Source organism: Beta vulgaris, chromosome 4 (assembly GCF_026745355.1).
Source record: "Beta vulgaris subsp. vulgaris cultivar EL10 chromosome 4, EL10.2, whole genome shotgun sequence".
Classification (NCBI taxonomy): domain Eukaryota; kingdom Viridiplantae; phylum Streptophyta; class Magnoliopsida; order Caryophyllales; family Amaranthaceae; genus Beta; species Beta vulgaris.
Genome location: NC_079205.1, coordinates 711,621 through 731,774, shown reverse-complemented (window position 1 = coordinate 731,774; position 20,154 = coordinate 711,621). Strand labels below are relative to the sequence as shown.

Here is a 20,154-nt window from a genome sequence, read left to right as displayed (position 1 = left end):
TATGTTCTTTTACCTTAAGTGTAGATGTTCATTTATTATATGTTCTTTTTATTATAACCTTCGTTCTTTTATACATATAAATTTACACGTTCTTTAATTGTAGTCGTGTGTTCTTTTTTAACGTAGAAAAATTGTTGAAAAAAATCCGTGTTCTTTTATATAAATGGTATGTTCTTTTTGGGTGCACAAGGAGCATTGTGCACCCTAGTGCATAATCCACGCTTTGGAGTAAGTGAGTAAAATGCCCATATGAGCAACTTTGGTGTCAAATGAGCACTGAAGATCTAATTTATTACAAAAATACCTTGGATCTACCATGAGTGAACTCCTATATAAATACACTCCTACTGTCCTACAACATTACTACAAGCTTACTAAAGTGGCGGCACCACCTTCCTCATTTCGCTCTCTTCTTGAAGCATCCATCAATGACAGGACAAGGTAAGAAAAAGGAGCAACGCAAAGCAAAACAAGCTGAAAAAAGAGCTGCAAAAACTGCGAATGAAGAAACTTCTTCATCTTCCAACAATGTGGTGTATCTTCCAGCTGATGAATGGTTTTCTGAGCTCCAAGAAAAAGTTTTAGATTGTGAACCTTTAGGATTTGTGATGGATGGTTTACTCAGAAACACTGTTCGTATGACTGTTGAACTTCAAGCTCCCAGATTTGGTGCTCTCCCCCTTTCTTCTTGGCAAGAATCTTGTTTACACTCAGGTAGTATAAATTTATAAAAATTATGATCATTCTCTCTCCACTTTATCTCTGTTTTTGACATTTTATGAAATTTTGGTTTGTGGGTTTTGGTAAAAATGTGTTTTTGGAAGATGGGTTTGTAAAATGTTGAAGTTTTGAAGTATTATATTAAGTGGGGTTTGATTTATCTCTTTCCTCTTGATCTCTGTTTTGATATTGTTTCAAAATTTTTGTTTGTGGGTTTTGGTAAAAAAAAATGTGTTTTTGGAAGGTGGGTTTTGTAAAATATTGAAGTTTGTTTTTTCTTTCTCCTCTTGAACTCTGTTTTTGACATTTTAAAAAGATTTGGGGTGGGTTTTGGAGAAAATGGGTTTTGGGTATGTAAAATGCTGAAGTTTAATATTATATGTCAACTGGGTTTTGATTTTGCTGTAGTTTATTTGCTTCTGTTATCAATCCCCATGAGAAAAGCATGTATGGTTTTCTGGATTTTTGTTTAATAAGTCAAAATCTGAGTATAATATTTTTTTTGTAGGTTTATTCTTCAATATGTGGTGTTTTTAATGTTCATATTGCTCTCAGTTTTTACATTTTCACTTTAGTTTTCACTTTCACTGTTTATGTTGCTCTCACTAGAACTTCTTAGTGATCTTGATTAACATGTATGATTATTAGTTGTCTATATTGCCTTCTTTGTTAAATGATTTCATTAATGTTAGATGAGTAGTTGCATGTTGTTGTTATAAACCTATATGAATGGTTCATTTATTTGCATTGTAGAAAAGGGTTTAGTTGTGGTTTATGAAATAGTAGAAATACTAAAATGTAGAACAGGGAAATAGGGGTTGTAGACTTGTAGATGGTTGAGATCCTGTTTTGGTAGTGTTGTGTAATGAAGTGTCATGAGAAGTGGTATGTCATGCTTTCATGTTGCGGCTTTAACTCAATCGAGATATTGTTTGAGAATCGTGTATCGCATAGGCGGGTGTTTATGAAGATAGAAACTGCACAATGTATGTTCCCTTACGTTGTTGATGATACATTTAGCGCTTTCTCAGTGTCTCCTAATGCTTACTAATGTCCCTATTTTGGTGATATCTAAAAGTATGTATGTTCTAGTTGTTCTTGAGTTGAGAAATGATTTTCGAAGGATGAGATAAGTTCATTTGTTTAGACACTTTGTTTTGATAACAACCGACTGTGGCTCAAACTTTTGATCTTGTTTTGGGATTGCTTGAGCATCACTAAATAGTTTGTGTTTCTAGCTTCTTGATTGGCATTGTACGGGTTTGGGTACTTACTGGAAATCCATTGGCTCTAAAGTATTGCTGGCATTCATTGGTTTTGACATTTTGTTAGATGATACTTCATCGTGCCACCAAAAGAAGCTTTATCTTGGTGAAATTGTGAAAATCTCTGCCTTGTAAGCCAAGTGAAACAAATTTATCAAAGATTTGTAGGTCCATCATCTTCGGCATAGTTTCATTTAACATTCCACATCTGTCTTTTATGGTCATGCTTACTCTTGAAGCCAATGAATGTTGATAACTTTCACATGTATGTTAAGATGTTGCCTATTATTTCCTTGTTTTATATTCTTAGCTGAAATAAAGTTTTTCTTTCCTTGTAGCTTGTGGTGCTTGATGAAGATAGAACCATACAAGGGAAGCTATATATGACCGGCTCAAAAGTAGTTCCAAATGATCCAAATGTCATTCCAAGTTCAAGAAAGCTGTTCAAAGGTTTATAGCAACACTAATTGTTTGCTGTCATTTTTATCTCTATGGCTTAGCATTTAAAGTACATGTTTTATTTTTGTCGGTCACAGAGTCTGTTCCATACTTGCTGAAGAATACTGAGCAGTGGTTCTTCTCCCGCTCCTTGGTGAGACCTCAAGAAATAACTTTATTATTCTGCCTACATTATATTTCTACTGTTTTCATTAAATTTGCTAAATTATGTTTTCCCTATTTCTATGGATCTTTATGTATTCTCATAATCACACCATAAAAATCGGCTCCTCCCCCTCAAAAGAAGAAAAAAAACATCTTATCTAAGAGATTCGTGGAGCTGATTAAGCGCATTAACTCCTTATTGTCATCACATTGTTACTAATGCTGTATGGTTAAATGACACTTTTGATTCAAGTGAACATGATTAGTACTCCCTCTGTTTTTTTTTATCATTCCTACTTTGACTTTGCACGTTTGCCAATGCACGTTTTAAAACTTAAATATCTTTCATTATATATTAGTAAAAATTATAACGATTGAATTTTAATAAAGTACTAATTGAGACGAATCAAACAAGACCCCATATGACTATGTTTTTTCTTATAAATTGAGAACATTTGAGAAGATTCTCTCTATGCATGAATAGTGTCAAGATTCTAAGTGAGAAAGATAAAAAAAAACAGAGGGAGTACTTTTTAATGTATAGATTTAACCTAATTATTGCATTCTTTTATCTTTTTAAAGGATTTGTTCCTTTCATCGTATTGTTGTTATTTTATTTTTTATTTTTTTTTGGTAAGAAGAAGTGTCCCGGACCTGCTTGGGTCTTAATGGGCTAGGCACTTGAGAGTAAGGGGGAAGGGTAAGGGGAATCCCTACCTTCAAAGTGCCTCTAGTGGGGATTGAACCCCCAACCTTGAGGTTGGAAGGGTGCTCTCCTTACCACTAGACCAAGTACTACTTGGTCGTATTGTTGTTATTTGCCTCACTAATTGGTGTTTCTGACTAATATTTTAGTATTATACTTTTGGTAATGTGATGATTATTCCAATTTTTCCACTTATGGCGTTCACTTGCTAAAAAGTTATCACTAATGTGAAGATCAATGATACTGAATCTAGACTCCTTGATTAATATATATGTTCTCTTCCAGCTCATTGGTAACTTGTTAAATCTGATTGTTGTTTACCTTAGTAAGCTTTAGAATAAAACACAACACCTTAATTTTTATTGATAGGTGTTTAAAGGATATAACGGTGTGATTGATGAAGCTGTCAAGTTCCCCTCACATGACCCCGTTGGTGGCTTGCGAGACTTACCCCGGGGTTCATCTGGTATTCGTTGTGCAGAGGTATTATTTCAAACTTCCTAATGTTCACATGAAGTGCTTAAATATCATTTGACCAATAGCTTTTCATATGTTTTATTTGCTGTTATGAGATGCCCAACATTCTTAAATAGTTGTTTGCTACCTTTGTTCTTCTATTAGGAACAAAATTATCATATGTGCACAAGCTGTATGTCTCTGTATTCTGTATCTCTACTCGATATGATATCTAGCTTTAGAATGCTATATGTATAGCTCTTAAATTGCATATCTCAATCAATAGTATACACAAAGTTTCTCATTTCACATCCATAAACAAAGTCATTCAATCGTTTACATCCATAGTTTTTTTAAGAATCGTCTGCAAGTTTTCCACTCAAACCAAATTTTCCATTCTATAAAAACAAATAATTATTGGATCGAACACAACCTTAATGATTATCTGACATGATGTTTTATGAGCCCGAAGGTTGCTTTAGTTGCTTGAGTTATGCATATTGAGATAGATTTCCTTCTATAATTTGTATCTCTTAGATTGTTATTGCTACTCTGTGGATAGAAATCATCAAGTAAGTTGGAGAGGTTTGTTGGCTCAAAAACAAGCTAAGCGAGGGAGGTCTTTTGGTTGTTTTGTTCGAACTACACTCCTTTGAAAGGCGGTCTTAGTGCAACATTATAGTAGCGGTTTTCATGGATCCATCACAAAATAATACCATTCTTTCTCTGTTATTAGTTTATTTGTACTAAGGATTTCAGCAAATTTTGACTCCTCGAACTGTGGCTTCTGTACTTTATGCAACATGAGAACTTGTGTTTTTTTAGGTCTTCTTGTTTGTTGCTGGGGACTTTGACGTGGAAGATGGTGGTCTGTGCTCTCGTGAGGCTGTGAAGGAACTACTGCATGAACTGAATTCAAAAGAAGGCATCAGCAAACTACTTGTAATACTCATCACTCTTCCCTCAAATAGAAATATCATTATATTTTGCAACAAAGCTATATATAGTTAATTTTCAAACGAGATATTATTTACGTACCAACCTACTTTTGCTCACCTCTTTCTTTATTTGTGTGCCAACCCTGAAGAAGTACGTGAGTAGTATGTAATTTTCAATCTTAAGCACTATCGCGAAATTTACATGAATTCGCTTTTGATGTTGATATGTTGCTATTTTTGCAGGGCTTTGATGTGGTGGCTGCAAGTGTTGTTGTCAGTAAAGAGAAGTTGGCTGAACTGAAAGATGTGCATCTGAGTTTAACTGCTTGAAAGGTTGTTTATAGCTGGTTTAGTAACACGAAATCTTGTTTAGTAATCCCAAGTACATGTAATCAAATGTGAAATGTGTAAGCAACTTGTACTCAAAAGTTGCTTCTAAATCACTATGACTTGTTGGCCTTTTGGTATAGGTGATGTGTAGAATGTGCACCTGAATACTTGATGTTAAGTTTTCTCAGATCTTAAGAAATGCAGTACTTACTCGCATTGCCCGATTTCGATGCCTTAATGTTCTATGGTAATCTGATAATTTTGTGTGAATGTGTTGCTTTTGTTGATGTTTTGTGTTTTCTGAATTCTGATGAAAACATTGTAGTTCTGGAAAGGAGATATGAAACTGATAGAATTATCAGATTCAATCAGTGATAGAAAGGAAGATTTAGAGAGAAACATATTTTTCTCATTATACAAAAAAACATTGTTTTGTTATTTTGTTCCTTAATAAAAACTTACATCCGAGTTACATTTTCCTTAATTTTCATGGGTGCATTTACGTGAGTAGCTAACTTATAGTACCAACCTAAATGACATCATTGCAAGAAGGAAAATGTGCGATAAATAATCTTATAAAACACACTTTTGGTGTGAAACTATTGATAAAAAAATGATGCATAAAACTAACTTATAATTTTTTTTTGTGCCAAAAAGGTACCAAAGACTATATTTAGGTGGATTAATCTTATTTTTTGGCGTCAATTTTTCCGCTTTTTGTTCCTTATACCTCTTTCTAGTTCCATTCTTATTGTTCCTTCCTCAAATGAGTCATAACATTTGGAAAGTATGATGTTCATTTGGGTAAAATAAAAAGACAATTTTTTGCTCAATATATAATTTCAATAGCAAATTTGATACTGAATTATACCAATTATTTACAATTTTATGTCCATAAAAAAGAAGAAGGGTTAAATCTAAGAAGGGGATAGGGGAGGGGTAAAATCATGCAAAAAAAAGAAAAAGTGAGCAGAAAAGCGTAAAATAAACACCTTAAGTGCTTGACATGTGTGAGTCAACGTCGAAAAACAAAGTCAACATATCGAAGTATGATATAATTTGCTGCCTTTTTATTTTACTAAAAAGTTTTCACAAACGCTACATTACCAAACACTAATTTTTTTTCTTAAATAGCTTTTCAATCTTGTCAATCATCTATCCGCTATCTTAAACATTATTATCAAACACAGCCAAAAAGCATATTATACTAAATAGTTTTCGTAAAAAGTATATTATATAAGGTAGTTTCCCGCAAATTTACCTTTCATATAATAATCCAAGCAAAAAATTCAAACTTTAATGTTTGGGCACCTTTCAAGTTTCCAACTTTCCATGTTCCACTACCTCAATTCCAGTGTTTTATGGAGAATATTGCAGCAACTCCTCAATATCTGAAAAATGGGTCAGAAAGTAGAATTTCCTGTCTTTACCGAGACTAATTTGGGTACTCGCATTGTTATCGCCGTTTCACCGGACATCACTGCCGGAAAATTTAAAGGTATAAATTTATCATTGCATAATATGCTTAAATTCTCAACTTTATTATATGTTGCTTTTTCTTACATTAAGTTGTTTGATTTTTTTTTTGTGGGTACTCTTTAATTTTTGTTAACTCAAGAAAAATCATCATCTTGCTGAAATATTGGGTTCATCCATTTCTTTTTTGGTTGAAAGATTATAATAGCTTTTTTGAAGAATTGTTTTTTTTTTTGAATTTTAATTTGTGTTAAATTGTTATTGGGATGCATATTGGAGTTAACCCTTAAAGAGAGAATTTTTAGATGTAGGATTATATTGAAATATTGAACTTCTCTTGTTGAAATTCACTGTCATAGACTCATAGTTATATTTTTTTTTTATGTGTATTTAGTGTAATGGGAACTTAATTATAGCTGAAATAAGTTATTTTTTCATGTTGATGGAAGTAACCCTATTCTTAACTTGCATTGCCATGGCAGTCCAAAAAGAGAGTTGAGAATTGATTTGGCTATGCAGCTAATGTTTATGATAGGAATATTTGATTCATCCATATGTTGTTGTTACATAGTTATGTTACGCAGGCTCGCTTCTCTCGGGTTGTATTGACATGATTATTGATCTAATTTGACGTATGCAGTTGCTGTTTTGTATCCATGTCTTCATTTGTGGGATAATAGGTTCTTTGGTGTAAAATGAAGAACTCTGAGTAACATAGTTGTGTCTGGCTATATTGTTGTTTAGTATATGGTTTTTAGGCTCTTGGTAGTAAGTTACTAATGGCCCTTTGGTAGCCGTTAACAGATGTAACTAATGGTAATGATTTTATACATACCTTTGTAATGGAAGTCTCATGCTAATGCTCATGGTAATGGAACGTTCATCCCCAAATATGTATTTTGTTTCAACTTTAGAGTGGTTTTGGAAATTTATAAAAAGAAAACAAATTTGAGGATGGACAAACATTAACATAGACATTGGGACGAGACTAACTTCACAGATATACTTATAATCTCATTACCATTACCACCATATTTTATGGCCTACGAAATGGGCCATAAGTACTAACAACCATAGATGTTCTGTTTTTCCCTTTACTCCTCTTTAGTAGGTATAAAGTGGTTTATGTACCCAAAGCTTATTTAAGTGTTCCCAACTTATTTAGACCGATTAGTATGGTGTAACAATGTGTGACCGTCTTTTTGGCAGTTCAATATGGGATGCTATGTCATTTTCTTTTGCAATTGAGACAACAAGTTAGGGTACTAGTTGCCAATGTCCATTAGGTAGCACTTCAACAAGGAACACTATTATGCATAATTCTTGCATTTGACATGACAAGTTAGGTAACTGACCACCTATTTTCATCAACTCTACGCTTACTAGAACTTCTACTAATGCAAGGTGAGAGCTGCATATCTACTAAATGTTTTTTTAGAAGAAATTGGAATGTGATGGTTAAAGTGGTTGTTTTACTCTGTATGAAAGTAATGGGGTGCAAATTTGTTCATCCAGGGGAATTTGAGAGAGCACATGTTGATTGTTTCCCTGAACTAGGACTTCTCTCTATTAATGCAGTGATGGTATTCCCAGAATTCTTTTCCTCCCTTCTTATAATTTTACGTGTAGTAGTATCCAGTCTTGCTTCTTTTTATTTTGAATGTTAATACAAGTTTCTTCCATTTCTAGCAGGTAAAGCAGAATTCCCAATTTTACCACCTATCTGATTTGCTGCCTCTAAAGCATGTTTTCCAGGGTTTTCAAGATTCATGGCTCCTCCATGTAAAAGCAAGCCTTAAGAACAACTTGGCAGATATCAATAACAGTAAAAAGTTTTGTCTGGTCAATCCTCTACTTGTAAAAACTGACTATCATTTGGGCAAGAAGAAAAAAAGAAAGAAAAGAAGGCCTAAAGTGAAGGAACTTCCTAGTAGTTTCAGTCATGAACGACTTGAGAGAGAAGTGCTCCATCCCAGTAGTAAAGTACCAGATTCCAATGCTACAGCTGAAAGCCCCCATGGAAGCTTATCTGGAGCAGTATCAGTCTCAGGTATCATTAATAGATACTTCACGAATTTAATCAATGTTGACCACATTGGATGTGCTTCCACCTCAGAAGTCCCCCAAAGAACCGCGAAATGTGATGTGGGGAAAGTTTGTTCTAGTAAGAGGAGCTCTAAGAAGCAAAATTCTTTAACAACACCCAAGAGATTATTGCCCTCTCCTTTGCAAGAAAACTCAATCTCTGTTGCTCTGACAAACAAGTATGAAAGATCTGAGATTGGTGAACGTTTAGTAGTTGCTTCAAATAATCTTGGAAGTTCTCTAAGATCAACTTGGTTGAAGAGTAAAAAATTGTGGGATGCAAATGCAGAGTCAATTGTTAGGAATTTGGTTTTCGAAATCGACAACAATGAATGAAACTTTGACAGCATTGAAGTATGGCAAAGGCTACAATTATAGCTATGTTACTCAGCCTCTGGTGCATGCCTAGGTGTCCAACTTGGTTATTTTTGAAATATTTCTATGGCTTTGGCCCAAAATCAAGTGTCTATACCATGTTGGACTGTCGAGGATCCATCATGGTAACTTGAGTTAAAATGAAGCATATGAGTAATTATAGTATCATTTGAAGCAACAGGGAGACATCTGCAATTTTGGATTTACCAATAATAGCCTAAAATGAAGAGTATGAGTAACTATAGTTGTAACTTTGATGGGTGAAGCGACCATCTTAGGAAGTGATTGCTTTGCAGGATTTCCTCGGGTTTTGGAATTGTTTACTGATGGGAAGGCAACTATTCAGAAGGAAATCTGCTATGCAATGAACTGGAGCTTCTTCTTGAAGAAAGTTGTGGGATATCAACTATATACCTTCTCAGCCATTCATGATACCTTCTTAAGAAGAATGACTTGAGGTGGTCAATTTTCCGGTTGGTGGCAGGGAAGAGGAAAGCAAGAATTGGAGCTGAGAGGAAACTGACTAGTTAAGTTATTTCCTTATTGTAAAGGCAACTTTTGGTGGTATCTTTTGCTATCATAGTGAGGTAAATATTCTTATGATAACACCTTGAAGATTTCAGTTTTTCTTTGATTCAAGTCTGCGTTTCGCTTACTCAACAGATGCATGAAAACTGTTACAGATACAGGAGTATCACTTTCACTTTGTAACCTTTGTTTTTTTTGCGTGTGTGGGTGGGGGTGTGTACCATATACCAACTAATCTCTGTTTGGTGCCTTTTATATTTTGTAATATATACTCAATTTTCTCCTGTTGACAATTTGTTCTTTTGAAAATTTTCATCCTTTGGTATCTGCATAATGAATTTTTGATATTAGTTAAATTCGCGGTATGAGTTTTGAGATTGCAGTTTGCAATGAGTTTAGCGAATTGACCTGATATGGTGTTGCAAACCTGAACTCAGATCTCCAAACATGATAGAATTCAGTAAATGCTGCAGTATTGACTACCTCTTTATCACAAAAAAAATGTAGCTATGCTAAAGCCTCAATGAGATATAAGATGGAAGCAATGACTTTAAATAATGTCACTACTGACATATACATTAGTTAGACCAGTCTATCGCCTGACATGCTGGCTCTCTTTAGGCAATCTGGGAAAGTCGATGGGGAGAGGCATGACACAGTTTTCGCCATTGTAATAAACTCTCTTCGGGAACGCCCAACCAGCATCAAAGGTGAAGGTTCCTGGTACTTTCCTCAGCAGCATCTCGGTCTGCACGTTCCCGCTCTGTCCTGATTGTAGCAACACATCATTGTAATACTGTATCCCCCAGAACAGTCCAGTATCATCTGAAATGGGATGGTACAAGTATGAAAACATTGATAAAATTACAAAAACTAAAGCTAATTTTGTGTCATGTAGGCTAATAGTCTTCCTCAAGAACTTGGATTATCGAGTATGTCGGTAAATCACCATATATTCCAAAACTATAGATCAGTAGCCTTGCCTTCTAAGCAACATCCTTCCTGTTCCTAACACACTGGACCCTATCAACTTTACCACAGAAGAATCAAGCTAAGGCAAAGTTAAAGACTTTATTGTGATCGTTTTTGTTATTCGGTTTTTTAACCAAAATCAGAAACATAAAAACCATAAAAATGTGGTTTCAAGTATAAGTTTTTACTTCTCCACCAACATCATATGACTTTTAAAAACGTAAAACCAAAAACAGAAGCTAGCTGTGAGCCTGTGACACTGAACGAGTCCGATATATGCTGTCATTTTCTTAATGTGATAAACCAGTCATTATTTCTATGGATTTGATTCCCCTGAAAAATAAAAAGGATGACAGTGGACTTCAACTTACTGGTAGGGCGATCCTGAGTAAGGGGCATGTAATTGAAGCTGAAAACCTGCACTACATCATTGAGGTTCGGATGCTCAACAGCCAAGTTCCACGTAGTATAGTTTTTATGTATATTCAGATTCATGATCGTGATCTTGACCCTCCAATAGTCTTTATAGCTCTGTTTGACATGCCAATGCACATGAATCGGACACATATGACTCGTGCAATTCACTAAAGGAGGCGGTACATCATCTGGATCCTTTGATTGCTTCAACATTAGAGGTGTTTGCCCTTTCCTGCATAAGAAGCAATAGAGAACAGAACTCATTTGAAGGAAATTGGCTATTTAGAAGCTTAATCAGCCAAGAAACATGATACTTTTATTTTATTTATGATGAAGCTTCAGAGAGCAAGATCAGACCAGGTAGCATTTTCTAACATAAAGTTTCCAACGAACAGAGAATCCGTTCATTATCACTGCCACTTTCCAAGTTTTGGTTTTGAATATAAGTGTCATATGGATAGATTGTATCCCAAAATATGTATTGCTCATGCATATATTAGTCATGTTTAACGTGAAACTAACAACAGAAAATTTGAAACTACATCTTTTTTGGTTTCCATATTCATGTTTTTCGTTTTATCTTTTAAACTGAAGAACCAAATTGATAACGAACAGGTAGCATAGAGGATAAAGAAATTACCTTACGCATGATAAGCCAGGTTGTTCTTGGCAGCCACAACTGCAGTTGGGACAGAATGTTATCGTCGTGCTATAAAATGCAGACAAGGAGACACAACAAGTAGGGGCAGATGCTGCTTTGAATTGGGAGTAAGTACAAATCACCCTGTATGTACCTGTAAAAAATCCGAGAAACCAAAATGGCTCATTTATTAATTGTATGAAAGAAAAGCAATTTAGCTTGTAGTTGCAGAGCTAGGTTAGATAAACCAACTGCAGATTATATAGAACAACCAGAAGAATAAGATACAGCAGATATTGCAGCATATATGTAGGTACTTTTTTGTTGCAAAAGCTCAGAATGTTCATATAAATGTCAGTAAAATTGCTATGAACTACACAAGTTTGTAAGAATTCGGAAGGTGCATAGAAAGCAACCAGAATTCTAATAACAAATGTAGATAACAGCAAGAAATTCTACCAAGTTATCTAATGAAGTTATGATCCGGGAATTTCCACATTTATTGTTCATACTTCATATTACTAGAACAAATAACTAACTCCGAGTTTCAGTTCAGTTACTTATCAGTTCCAACTAGAGTTTTTCAGTTTCAGCTAATTTATCGATTTGAGCTCCTATTCAACTAGTGTTACCAGCCACAATGTAAGATCACCTAAGATAACTAACCTTCAATTCACTTATAAATAATGACATAACATTTAGGTAACCAAACAACACAAAGCACAACACACACTTGACAATAAAAAACATTTAGCACTTACTAAGTGCTTGCCTCCATCGACGTCCACCATCCTCAGGGAACTTGGTAGGAGGAACAACCTCCTCAGGATCACCACATGTATAACCAGGAGTACCAAATTTAAATTTTTTTGGCATTTTTGGTTTCGAGGCTGCCATATTCGAGCCAAAACCAACACTCATCTGAAAATGTGATGCATACTTATTTGGGTCTTGAGTCATAGAAGTTAACACCCCTCCTTTGCAGCAATTAGCTGCCTGTTTATTAAGAGAAGCTCCCGGTTGAAGATCAATGATCACAGGATGCTTTAAGCAGCAGTGAGGAGGAGTTGTCCCTAGTGTTTTGTTACATACCCCTTGTTCCTTGGCTTCTGCTCCTTGCATATACCATATCACTTCATGTCTCTGCCATTCCCAGCTTAGACTCCAACCAGGAGGCCATTCGATGTGTCGAAATTGTTGATAATTGTATATTGTAACATCTGCCTGCAAATTTTTTACCAGAATCTTATAAACTCTGATAGTTTAAACTTGTATTTGGATAGCTTCAATACTCTGGTATAAAAATTATAATGTACAGGTGAAATCATAGTTTAGCCTAAATTAAGGTAATGTATATACATCTAAAATTTACTGTATAAGAATCATTAAACTTATATTCATACCTGAATGCAACACCAAAACCAAAACTTTGTCACTTCTAGGTACTACAACTTGCATATTTTACACAATGACACTATTGCAGACTTCTTGTTGAGTTTATATCTCAGTATACAGTTTAACTTGATCTAAAGGATGAAATTTGATCTGCTTAATTATTCAAGAAGAACACTCTAAGTTAAAGCTAAATTCATTTTGCCTTGAGTACCGTGTTGGATTTCGACACTCAAACATGGGTATGTCACTTAGACACGTCACTTAGATAGACGTGTTTGACACTTAAACACATACCTGAGTAACCTGACAGGCTGACACTCTTGAGTAACATTTTCCAATTATAAACATTGAAGCTTATATTTATGCTTGAAATCAACTCAAACCAAAATTTCCAAACTTCTAGGAGATTCATCAACTTTATCATGTATTTAGGTCTCATTCAACAAAGATACCCAGCAAATTTGATGACATAGGAAAAAGGATTGTTGTTGGACCATATCACATTGTGTATTGTATTTAGTTTGGGCCACATATTGTATAGTATGTAACTTTAGTCCACACGGCCTTGGGCCTTTACATAACATTAGGGTTGTATCATATATATATGATTGGCATAGCAATACACGGGAGATGAGTGGAGTTCCCAGATTTACCTCACTACCATCATTCGATCTTGGCATGGTATCAGAGCCGGAAAACTCACCGGCGGACCTGTAAAACATCGTTGCTCGAATCGAAGATCGGAACCTCACCCGCGTGAAGTGTGAACGATCAAGGGAAAACGATGGGCGACGAGAAACAAAAGACGATAGTGAAAACAGGAGAATGGAACGTAAGCTTGAACTCTCCTTATTACCTGAGTTCCGGTGATCAACCGGGAAATATGATTACACATGTCACTTTCACTGGTGACAATTACGTGGCGTGGGCTCGGGCCATGACACTCTCGTTGAGAGCACGCCGCAAATACGGCTTTGTGGAAGGGACGATTCCCAAGCCAACTGACCCTATGGGTGTCCTTGATTGGGACACTGTACACTCAATGATTGTATCCTGGATTTTGCGCAGTATGGATGCAAAAGTGGCCGGAACAATACCGATGCATGAGAATGCACGTGAACTGTGGGTATATATGGAGCGGCGGTTTTGCGTGGCTAATGGACCACGTATTCAGCAGATAAAACCGCTATCTCGGACTGCAAACAAGTAGGGACTATGAGTATTGATGAGTACTACTCGAACCTAATGAGTTATTATGATGAGTTGGCGCGATTAAAGCCACTGCCTTCGTGTGAATGCCATAAATGTGAGTGTGGATTGGTGTCAAAGCTGGCACGTGATAGGGAAGATGAAATCTTTCATCAGTTTCTCATTGGTTTGGATAATGCGAATTACGGGGCTGTTCGTACCAACCTCTTGTCTCAACAGCCCTTGGGTGATATCAACCGAGCGTATCAAACGCTGAAGCAAGAAGAGCAGTCACGGGCACTCTCTCGCGAGAAAACGGTAAGTGATGTTCATGCGTTTCATGTCAATACTGAACGAGATAAGGGTCGGTTAACACGGCTTGACAAATCAAAACTTGTGTGCACCCATTGTAAAAGAAAAGGACATGAAATCACTACCTGTTTTAAGCTCCATGGACATCCTGAGTGGTATGAAGAACGCTTACGTGCGCGTAATTCGGGGCGCGTCGATGGGACTGCCACCCACGGACCTGCTGCTGGTGGAAGTTCTGTCGGAGCAACAGGTGGGCATGGTGTTGGGAGTGCTGCTGGAACACTGCGGGCTCCAGGGGGGGCTCGAGCTCACGCCGTGGCAGATGGTGTTTTTGGGTCACAAGCAGATGGTGGTAATTCACTTGCGTCACTCACACCGGAGCAGATTCAAGCTTTGATGACTTTGATTAACACTGACCCACAGCCTAATGACCGTATGGCAGGTATAGAATGGATTATTGACACCGGTGCATCGCATCATCTAACAGGCAATCTATCTGTCCTAGCGAATGTTCGAACCATTCCACCTTGTCCAGTTGGTCTTCCTAATGGATGTTGTGCTTCTGCTACTATGGAGGGAGATGTTTATCTTACTGATGTTCTTGTTTTACATCATGTTTTATTTGTCCCTGATTTTCAGTGTAACTTGATTTCCGTATCTCATTTGCTAGCTGACAATGATTGTACTATTCAATTCACATCTACTTTATGTGCTATTCAGGACCGGTCCTCGGGGACTCTGATTGGAGCAGGTGAACGGCGAGGGGGGCTTTACTATTTCCGGACGGTGGCCGTGGTGAATGCTGCAAGTGTTGTTGACATATGTACCTTTGACCTATGGCATCAACGGTTAGGTCATCCCTCGGAACGCGTAGTGAAGCTGCTTCCTGCTGTCCGTTCTAGTCATGATAAGAAGAAATTGAATAACGTTTGTGAGGTTTGTCCTATGGCCAAACAAACTCGTGACTGTTTTCCTCGTAGTACTCATAAAGCCAGTCGATTGTTTGAACTGGTTCATTGTGATTTGTGGGGTCCATATAGTGTGCCTTCCTCTTGTGGTGCAGTTTATTTTTTGACTCTTGTTGATGATTATTCCCGTGCTGTTTGGGTTTACCTATTGAATAATAAAACTGAGGTTTATAAATATTTCCTATCTTTCTTTGCTATGGTTGAACGTCAGTTTTCTACCACTGTTCAAATTGTTAGAAGTGATAATGGGACTGAATTTCAATGTATGCTTCCTTTCTTTGATCAAAGTGGTATTTTGTTTCAAACTTCTTGTACTGGGACGCCTCAACAAAATGGGAGAGTTGAGCGTAAACACCAACATATTCTCAATGTGAGCCGAGCCTTAATGTTTCAAGCCAATCTACCTGTTGAGTTTTGGGGTGAGTGTGTTCTAACTGCTGTTCATCTTATTAATCGAACTCCTTCTGGGGTGTTGGGTAACAAAACTCCTTATGAAATGATCTTTGGTCATGAACCTGATTTTGAGGCTTTGCGGGTGTTTGGGTGTCTGTGTTTTGCTCACAATCAAAAATCTAAAGGGAATAAGTTTGCTCCGCGTAGTCGTAAATGTGTTTTCATTGGGTATGCCACGGGGAAAAAGGGATGGAAGTTGAAGGATTTGGAGACTGGCGTGATCTTTGTATCTAGAGATGTGTTATTTTTTGAAAACTCCTTTCCTTACTCTACTCCCTCTACTTCTTCCTCTACTGAACCTTCTGACCTTGTTGATATTCCTCTCATTGAGCCCATTGAACCCTCTCCACAAAATATCCTACCCACTCCTGTGTCCCTACCGGCCCACATTCCACCCTCTGGCCCACAAAATATCCTACCCACTCCTTCTAATTTGCCCCAGCCCACTGTTGACGCGGACTCTCCTCCTGCGTCCCCTCTACCGTCCCCAGCCCAGCTTTCATTACCCTCATCTGACGCCGACTCCTCTACCGCGTCTCCAGCCCAGCCCCCTGCTGATCCGCCTACTCTACTGGGCCGCGGACATCGGGCTAAGCAGCCCAACTCTTTGTTGCGTGACTATGTTGTGAATTCGGTACAGCTTGCTCGCCCCCCTCCCGGTTCATCAGATACTCCATGTCCCTCAGGTACTCCGTATCCTCTAGCTCATTTTGTGAATTGTGATAATTTTTCTGCTCGCCACCGTGCTTTTCTTGCTGCAGTTGATGATGGGGTTGAGCCTAAGAGTTTCACCGAGGCTATGTGTCATTCGGGGTGGCGCGACGCCATGCACAAAGAGATTAGTGCTCTGGAAGATAATCACACATGGGTTATGACTGATCTTCCTCCTGGGAAGAAAGCTCTTGGATGCCGATGGGTCTACAAAATCAAATATAACTCTGATGGTAGTGTTGAGCGCCTTAAAGCGCGCTTGGTTATTTTGGGGAATCATCAGGTTGAAGGCATCGACTACAATGAGACTTTTGCTCCAGTTGCTAAAATGGTCACTGTCCGTGCTTTCCTTGCAGTTGCTGCTTCTCGCAACTGGGCTGTTCATCAGATGGATGTCCATAATGCGTTTCTCCATGGTGACTTAGATGAGGAGGTTTACATGAAACTTCCCCCTGGTTTCACTCCTACAGCTACCGGCAAAGTCTGTCGTCTCCAGAAATCTCTTTATGGTCTGAAGCAAGCTCCTCGTTGTTGGTTTGCTAAGCTCGCCACTTCTCTGCGACACTATGGTTTTTCCCGCTCCTATTCTGATTACTCACTATTTACTTATCATCGTGGCTCTGTTCGACTTAATGTTCTGGTTTATGTGGACGATCTTATTATTTCTGGGAACGACATTGATGCTCTCACTTCCTTCAAAAGTTATCTTGGCGAGTGTTTTCGGATGAAGGATCTTGGCCCTCTCAAGTATTTTCTCGGGATTGAGGTTGCCCGGAGTGCAGATGGTTTTTTCTTATCTCAGCGGAAGTACACTCTTGACATTATTTCTGAGACCGGACTGTTGGGTGCTAAACCCGCTGATACTCCTCTCGAGCAGAATCACCAGTTGGCCATGGCTGATGGTCCTCTCCACCCGGATCCTGCTCAGTATCGTAGGCTTGTCGGCCGCTTGATCTATTTGGCCTTCACTCGCCCGGATTTGGCTTATGTCGTACATGTATTGGCTCAGTTTATGCATCAGCCTCGGCATCAGCATTGGGAAGCTGCTCTCCGTGTCGTGCGTTACCTGAAGGGGAGTCCAGGGCAGGGTATCATTCTTTCTTCCCCTTGTGACTTACAGTTGACCGCTTGGTGTGACTCGGATTGGGCCAGTTGCCCTTTGACTCGTCGCTCGGTCACAGGTTGGGTGGTCTTTCTTGGCTCCTCTCCTATCTCCTGGAAAACTCGGAAACAACACACCGTTTCTCGTTCCTCTGCCGAAGCGGAATATCGTTCGATGGCGGATGTTACTGCTGAACTTAAATGGTTGCGCGCTCTTCTTAGTAACCTTGGTGTTTCTCATTCACAACCCATTGCTCTCTTCTGTGACAGCAAGTCTGCTCTTTATATTGCTCACAATCCCGTCTTTCATGAACGCACTAAGCACATTGAGGTTGATTGTCATTATATACGGGATGCGATTCAGGATGGTCTTATTACTACTGCATATGTGCCCACTACGGAGCAACTCGCTGATTGTTTCACTAAAGCTCTTGGTGTTCGTCAGTTTCGTTTTCTTATAGGCAAGTTGGGCATTGGTAATCCCCATGCTCCCACTTGAGGGGGGGTGTTGGACCATATCACATTGTGTATTGTATTTAGTTTGGGCCACATATTGTATAGTATGTAACTTTAGTCCACACGGCCTTGGGCCTTTACATAACATTAGGGTTGTATCATATATATATGATTGGCATAGCAATACACGGGAGATGAGTGGAGTTCCCAGATTTACCTCACTACCATCATTCGATCTTGGCAATTGTGATACACCAACAACCATGAAAGTGGACCCAAATACTCAATCAATAAAATGGACCACTAAATCCTACTAAACAAAAAGGACAATATAGAGATATGCTTAACTTTCTGATACTGACCACCTTTGCACTTTTTTTGGGATCCTTCACTTTCAAATTCTTTGAACTTCTTTGAAAAAATAATATATATCCCATGTATTTCTAAATAAGTGTTGCGTTGAGTATATTAATACTGTTTATTAACTAATTTCGACTCTTTTTTTTTTTTTGGAGAAATTCAACGACTTTATTCATTATCAGATAAAACAGCAGCATGAATTTCCCTAGGGAAATCACCCATCCAAACCTTCTTCACCAGCAAGCTCTTACTTAGGTGAGCAAGCTTATGAGCAACCCTATTACCCCCCCTCTTCACATGCTTACAAGAGAAGAAAATACATCTAGAAGATAAATGCAAGATATCTGCTACGACACCACCAAAACCAGAATTCTCAATATGAGCTCGCTGCAGATGAGAGACAAGTTTCGAACTATCACTTTCAAGGATGATATTATCCCTGCCCATATCCAGTGCACACCGCAAAGCACTTCGAGCCGCATACGCCTCCGCAACATCAATATCAAAACTCCCCACCACAGATTCGCACATCGCCCCCAAGACATCCCCATCTGAATTTCTCATTACACCCCCACAACCAATGGATCCATCAGCAAAGACCGCCGCATCCGTATTTAATTTTATGGAGCTCCCTCCTGGTGGCTTCCATTTTTCCTCGACATTAGCAGCAACTAGCGTGGCCTCTTTCCTCATCTCTCTGGCCATACTAAACTCTTCAAGCCCAGCCATAATTCTCCCTGTTTCTTCTGTAATGTCAGATTTTTTCCCATCAAAGACCCATCTATTTCTTCGTAACCATATATGCCACAAGGTTAGCCAGAAAATATCCCACCATCTATCGTCCATTGCCGCATTTACAAACTGATCACACCATCCCTTAAATGATCCTCCCATCATGACCATGGGATCAATGCGTAGGGGAGATGCTTTCCACATCCACCTTGCCTCATGACACATTACAAGAGTGTGTAGGGTAGTTTCGTCCGCTTCGCCACACACCGGACATATTTGATCACATTCGCATCCCCTCACTTTGAGGTTCGCTCTCACCGCCAGCCCATTGTGGAGAGCTCTCCATCCGAAGTTGCGCACTTTCATAGGGGTATTCGCCTGCCATAGCTTACGCCACACACCACCCTCTTGCGAGTGAGAAGAGGAAGCCTGCCCAATTCGAGCCTCAGCAATCGCTACATGATACGCACTTTTTGTGGAGAAACATCCATCTTTGGTGAAATGCCATGCCCATGAATCATCTCGTTCCTGATATGGAATAGGCATACTTCGAATTGCTTCCACCTCCTCCCTAGAAAACAGCTGGTTCAACATCTCCACATTCCACTCTCTATGCCTCATTAACTCACACACCCTTTGGGGCCCCTCCTCAGTTCTACCCACTTGTGAATAGATCCGGAATTGTGGCAGTCGCGGCACCCACGGGTCCGTCCATATATGCACACCCTGACCACTTCCCACTACTTTCCGCAGCCCTTTTGAAAGTATTTCGCGAGCCGACAAAATAGACCTCCAAGTGTAGCTTGCAAGGGGGCTAACTTGAGTCTCCATGAAAGACTTATTAGGGAAATATTTGTTTTTCAATGTCTTTGCCACCAATGAGTGGGGAATTTTAAGATTCTCCACGCTTGTTTCGCCAAAAGGGCCTTGTTAAAAGAAACAAGGTCACGCATTCCTAAACCTCCAC

The 20,154-nt window shown here is 38.4% G+C and overlaps 3 protein-coding genes across 5 annotated transcripts; 2 read left to right on the top strand and 1 right to left on the bottom strand.

Annotated features, from left to right (window-relative positions):
- Positions 1-419: 419 nt before the first annotated feature.
- On the top strand, positions 420-5,242 carry LOC104891875 (uncharacterized). The gene is made up of 6 exons (XM_048641809.2): positions 420-714; positions 2,324-2,435; positions 2,522-2,577; positions 3,664-3,777; positions 4,576-4,692; positions 4,932-5,242. The coding sequence occupies exons 2-6, from the start codon at positions 2,369-2,371 to the stop codon at positions 5,016-5,018; spliced, it is 441 nt and encodes a 146-aa protein (XP_048497766.1). The 5' UTR covers positions 420-714; positions 2,324-2,368; the 3' UTR covers positions 5,019-5,242.
- A 1,039-nt stretch (positions 5,243-6,281) lies between these two features.
- On the top strand, positions 6,282-9,797 carry LOC104891876 (uncharacterized). Of its 3 annotated transcripts, none has more exons than XM_019249185.3 (3): positions 6,282-6,516; positions 8,010-8,077; positions 8,238-9,797. In XM_019249185.3, the coding sequence occupies exons 1-3, from the start codon at positions 6,417-6,419 to the stop codon at positions 8,913-8,915; spliced, it is 846 nt and encodes a 281-aa protein (XP_019104730.1). In that variant the 5' UTR covers positions 6,282-6,416; the 3' UTR covers positions 8,916-9,797. The 3 variants fall into 3 exon arrangements, with proteins under 3 accessions (XP_019104730.1, XP_010675961.1, XP_010675959.1); XM_010677659.4 differs by having other exon boundaries at positions 8,187-9,797; XM_010677657.4 differs by having other exon boundaries at positions 8,184-9,797.
- Positions 9,798-10,074: 277 nt separating this feature from the next.
- Positions 10,075-13,628, bottom strand: LOC109134728 (COBRA-like protein 6). The gene is made up of 5 exons (XM_057393740.1): positions 13,560-13,628; positions 12,273-12,735; positions 11,512-11,665; positions 10,826-11,103; positions 10,075-10,307 (listed from the first exon to the last, which is right to left on the bottom strand). Exons 1-5 carry the CDS (start codon positions 13,626-13,628, stop codon positions 10,075-10,077), a joined length of 1,197 nt encoding a protein of 398 aa, XP_057249723.1.
- Positions 13,629-20,154: the final 6,526 nt, after the last annotated feature.

What these genes read in the sequence shown, in the direction of transcription:
- LOC109134728 (XM_057393740.1), bottom strand. Translation starts at nt 13,628, where the DNA reads ATGTTTTACAGGTCCGCCGGTGAGTTTTCCGGCTCTGATACCATGCCA. An exon ending in CCTGGCTTATCATGCGTAAG is followed by an intron (nt 11,104 to 11,511) that starts GTAATTTCTTTA and finishes CTTCTTATGCAG; the next exon opens with GAAAGGGCAAACACCTCTAA. An exon ending in TACTCAGGATCGCCCTACCA is followed by an intron (nt 10,308 to 10,825) that starts GTAAGTTGAAGT and finishes ATCCCATTTCAG; the next exon opens with ATGATACTGGACTGTTCTGG.
- LOC104891876 (XM_010677657.4), top strand. Translation starts at nt 6,417, where the DNA reads ATGGGTCAGAAAGTAGAATTTCCTGTCTTTACCGAGACTAATTTGGGT. An exon ending in CACTGCCGGAAAATTTAAAG is followed by an intron (nt 6,517 to 8,009) that starts GTATAAATTTAT and finishes TTGTTCATCCAG; the next exon opens with GGGAATTTGAGAGAGCACAT. An exon ending in TCTCTATTAATGCAGTGATG is followed by an intron (nt 8,078 to 8,183) that starts GTATTCCCAGAA and finishes TTCCATTTCTAG; the next exon opens with CAGGTAAAGCAGAATTCCCA.
- LOC104891875 (XM_048641809.2), top strand. Translation starts at nt 2,369, where the DNA reads ATGACCGGCTCAAAAGTAGTTCCAAATGATCCAAATGTCATTCCAAGT. An exon ending in GGTTCTTCTCCCGCTCCTTG is followed by an intron (nt 2,578 to 3,663) that starts GTGAGACCTCAA and finishes TTTTATTGATAG; the next exon opens with GTGTTTAAAGGATATAACGG. An exon ending in AAGGCATCAGCAAACTACTT is followed by an intron (nt 4,693 to 4,931) that starts GTAATACTCATC and finishes CTATTTTTGCAG; the next exon opens with GGCTTTGATGTGGTGGCTGC.